The 4167-nt window shown below is 34.4% G+C and overlaps 1 protein-coding gene across 1 annotated transcript in view; it reads right to left on the bottom strand.

Moving 5' to 3' along the window:
* The window catches only part of LOC106464957 (mitochondrial basic amino acids transporter-like), a 30595-nt gene that overhangs the window by 12226 nt on the left and 14202 nt on the right, over positions 1–4167 (bottom strand). Inside the window, exon 2 of the mRNA XM_013925131.2 lies at positions 3817–3860. Within this exon, the coding sequence (XP_013780585.1) occupies positions 3817–3860 (44 nt within the window). The remainder of the gene's footprint in view (positions 1–3816; positions 3861–4167) is intronic.

Raw genomic sequence — 4167 nt, 5'->3', positions numbered from 1 at the left:
TGTATTGCTGAAGTTTTTCGGAAAGAATTTCTACGGAAAATTAACAAACGAACACAGAGACGTAACACTACTATAGATACAGCTAGGCCTAAAGTTGGAGCATTACGCCTATTATTGATGTAAATATAATTTTTTTAACTTTCCTGAACGACAATTACTTTAACTACCAGAAACGCAGCCCTGCAGGCAGCCGTTTGTGCTAGTAGTTACTAATCGTAGTATTCATACCTCACTGAAAGAAACCTAGAAAAAGTGAACATTTTCTAAACAAAAAATTTTTTTAAGGAAAGTACTGCACGGTTAAAGTGTTCGGATTGTGCTGCAAGGGGACTCCTCATTGGAGGGAAGAGAGCCTGTGCTAATCTCCTCTAGCGTGTAAATTAAACCACAACTGGATTGATAAAATAGCCTATCCACAACCCTATTTATATGCTGTGCAAAAAAGTACAAGTTACGGTTATGAACAGCTGAACGATTGCGAAGCAATGAAGCCAATAAGACCTAAAATCACACTAGAGTACACTGCAGTTATTCTTCTTCGTGCTGTATACATAGTATTTTGGGTGGACTTCTTTGCCCACGTGTCCAGCTCAGTTGACGAGTTGTGGTATGACATAAAAGGCCTACTGACTAGACTTGTGTCGGAGTGAAAAAATATATTTTTGCACATACCTAATTTGAAATTCGTAACGGATTGACTGACAGAATTGTGAGAACAAACATCCATAACTACATCAGGTGATATCGATATCCTACAATATCCATATCGATAGCTCCTGACTAAGCTGTAATAGCGAAATATTGAGCTAATAAAAGATAGATTCTGGAAATATAGGTCGTGTTGTTATTTACGTTTATAGTTTGCATTAAACAACGTTCAGAATAATACATTCATAACCTTTTGTAATTTTTATCACTGATAAAAAATCTATCGACACAAATCATACAAACAAATCATATGAGAAAAAATTTAATTTAAGTTTCGGTGTCTTATAATTCCTTAGTAATTTCACACTGTCACTCATGAAACCCCCATTCTAAGCTTTAAGTAAATAGCCTAAGTTGAAGTGTCAGTAAAAAGTTACCTGAAAAAAAAAAAAAGCTAAAGCAACAAATAGACTATTCATTTCCTTTGACTATCAAAACATATACAAGCTAAATATTACACACACACACACAACGCTTCACATGCAATTTTATTTGATATACTTCATATTTTATGCATTTTTATACCTATACATAAAGTTTTTCGGCCGAAACGTCAAACATTTTGAGTTTACAGATGTAAGCATTTTTGTATTAAAAAAAATACACGTCTGAACACACAATAAACTTTCACTGTTCAAAAGTTATCAGTAACCCATACATTTCAAAAGTGATTCACTTATTCGTGAGTGAAACAAGTATGTTTCAGTCATTACACTTTTCATTGATAATAGGCGAGTATTGTCTCAAAAGCTTAAAAATAAAATCAGATGTGTAATTAAAACGGAACTGATGAGAACTTATGCAGCTCTTTAGATCTGTAGGTTGAAATGTTTAGGTCCAGTTTTTGTTGTTTTATAATGTAATCAGTGTTTTGATAAGGGTAAGCGTACCTCAAAAACTTTATGCAATCATATTTAATAGACCATTTATGTCAATTAATCATGTCTAATAAAAATATAACCTTAGAGTTTCCCGCTTTGTGCATATTATCATATAGAACGTGCCAAGAAATCAACGATTATATCTCCCCACTCTCTTCAGAAGTTTAAAATCAACTACTGGATTCACTACTAGTTCAAATTAAAGAATATTTCAATATCAAATTCTGTGCCACTGCCAAGATTCAACGACACAGGTTACCCAAAACAGATGACATTCACACTTTCTTGGCCCTTAGCCAAAATGAAAAACTGGTGCAAGCGATTCTTTACGTTTCATAACCCAAAAATAACTCATCGGTTTCAATTTCTCTAAACATCATTGCTGTATGACATGAAGACTACCTTTATGTTTTACAGCACTACAGCACAGGGCTAGGTTTTAGTTGTTGTAAAACAATTTTTGGTTTAAGATGTTTAATTTGTTATTGTCTACACCTTTGATATTGGCATTTTTTATGTATGATGTATATTAGCAAGTTTCGAAGGATATTATCTTGAATGAATTGTTTGTTGAAGGCAAAGCTTCTAAGACTCTGCTGTCCCTAATTTTGAACCGCCGATCATAAGATAGGTAACTGGCTGCACCCACCGCCAACTCTTGGGCTACTCTTTGCCAACGAATAGCTGAATTGACAAGTCACATTATAACGCTGCCACAGGTGAAAGGGCGAGCATGTTTTCTTGAAAGTGGCATTGAATAAACCCAATGATATAATCACAGGGTATGCCCACAGCACCTAATGCCATATAATTGACAATTCTTTTCATACACCTCCTCATTTCTGAATCACCCTGTATACAGTATTGGAAATGTACATGTGATGCCATGGTTGTGAGTTTTCCCATTATCCCTTGTTTCTTCCAGATATTGTTTCATCATAATTCTTTACTGCTTAGGATCACTGTCCTATTAGAATATAAATTCCTGTCCAACAGGTCTTGCTCCTGAGGGAATGACGTAATGACTCAAAATGTGTATATTTACCGTCCAGCAGTGAGGGTGCAATCTCCTTTGTGCAGATCTCCAGCATCATTGGTTGAGATGTAGTTCACACTTGCATTGGTTCCTCAGCATGATTAACTACAGATGCTGTATGTTAACATAGCATTCTCCTCTCTGCCATCGAACAAACCTTCATTAATTGTTTCTAACTTACTTACACACACTTTTAGTCTTGTTTATCTCATAGGTTGAAGTATGATGCCCCTTTTTTTTTGTTTCGGTTTCATTATCTCTATTTTGTCTATGCTATGTTTTTTGAGGAGCTACACATTCATTGAGACCACTTGTTGATAATGTGCATCTTTCTGTTATGGAAGTAACATTCATACCTGTACTTACAGCTAGATCGTTGGCATGGTCTATATTGGATTGTCGGTATTGCGTAAAGAGCATATCGTGAGTTACTTAACATAATTTCTAATGGGATCCCGGCTTTCGATCGTTTCTATTACCAACAGTATTAGTTCCGTATACCCTCTTAGGAGTTTCAACACAGCTTTTGAAAGAAACATGGAATTTTGCCTCAATCTATCATGTGGAGTAGTAGTCTTCACCAGCCAAAACTGATTTATACAGTTTTTACATGACATTTCTTTCACAGGAACAATAACTGCATTCACCATAATATCGTTAGGAACAGTATGGCTGCCTGTACTTTTATAAACAAAATGCTGATGAGGCACTACGATTGGGTGGATACCAGCCAATCACAGTGTAAACTACCAGCACATTACTGTACTTTAATACAGTTAATTTTCGTATAATAGAGGGAGTCTGATATATTATGGGTGTTTCAATCACACCAATTCAGTAAACGCAGTAAAATATTACAATTCAGCCATCATTACATCCATTCTACACAGCTCCGTATCAATTACTTTGATATTTACGTTCAATAAAGAATTTATTAAGATTCAGTAATCATACAATTATATATAACTTTATAGCCAAGATGTAAACTAGGTAATTATTATTATTATTACTATTTTAAATAAAAAGTCCAAGGCTTTAATTTTAAAAGTATCGAAACGTCTGTCCAGTTTCAAGCCTTACATAGAAAGGTGAGAACGTTTCAGTACAAAAGTTCTTATAAGAGAGATAAGCGACATAACTTGAACCTAAAATGCATAACCCTTTTCAGTTGAACAGTTATGAGTTACTTACCTTGACTGTATCTAAAGGATAGCCAACCAAAACGCCTGCACATCCTGCAAAAAACAAAAACACTGATTCTCAATCAAAGGTGTTCATTATAAGTAGTAAGCGAGTTGGAAACATTTAACACCGACATATTATTAACTATAAAAAATTAAATATTACACACACAACGTTTTACGTGTAATTTTAGTTGGCAGTTATTAAATGCTAGCTGCAGTAGTGAAATGAAAACTATTTTCTTTTCTTAACATCAACATTAAAAGCACAATAAAAATACATAAATGCTGAAAATAAAGAAACAATGTTTTCAAGAATTTATCAATATGAAATTAGATGAGGAGTTCCAACCCCCCCCCC

Source organism: Limulus polyphemus, unplaced genomic scaffold, assembly GCF_000517525.1.
Source record: "Limulus polyphemus unplaced genomic scaffold, Limulus_polyphemus-2.1.2 Scaffold1793, whole genome shotgun sequence".
NCBI classification, from domain to species: domain Eukaryota; kingdom Metazoa; phylum Arthropoda; class Merostomata; order Xiphosura; family Limulidae; genus Limulus; species Limulus polyphemus.
This window is presented reverse-complemented; position numbering and strand designations above follow the sequence as displayed.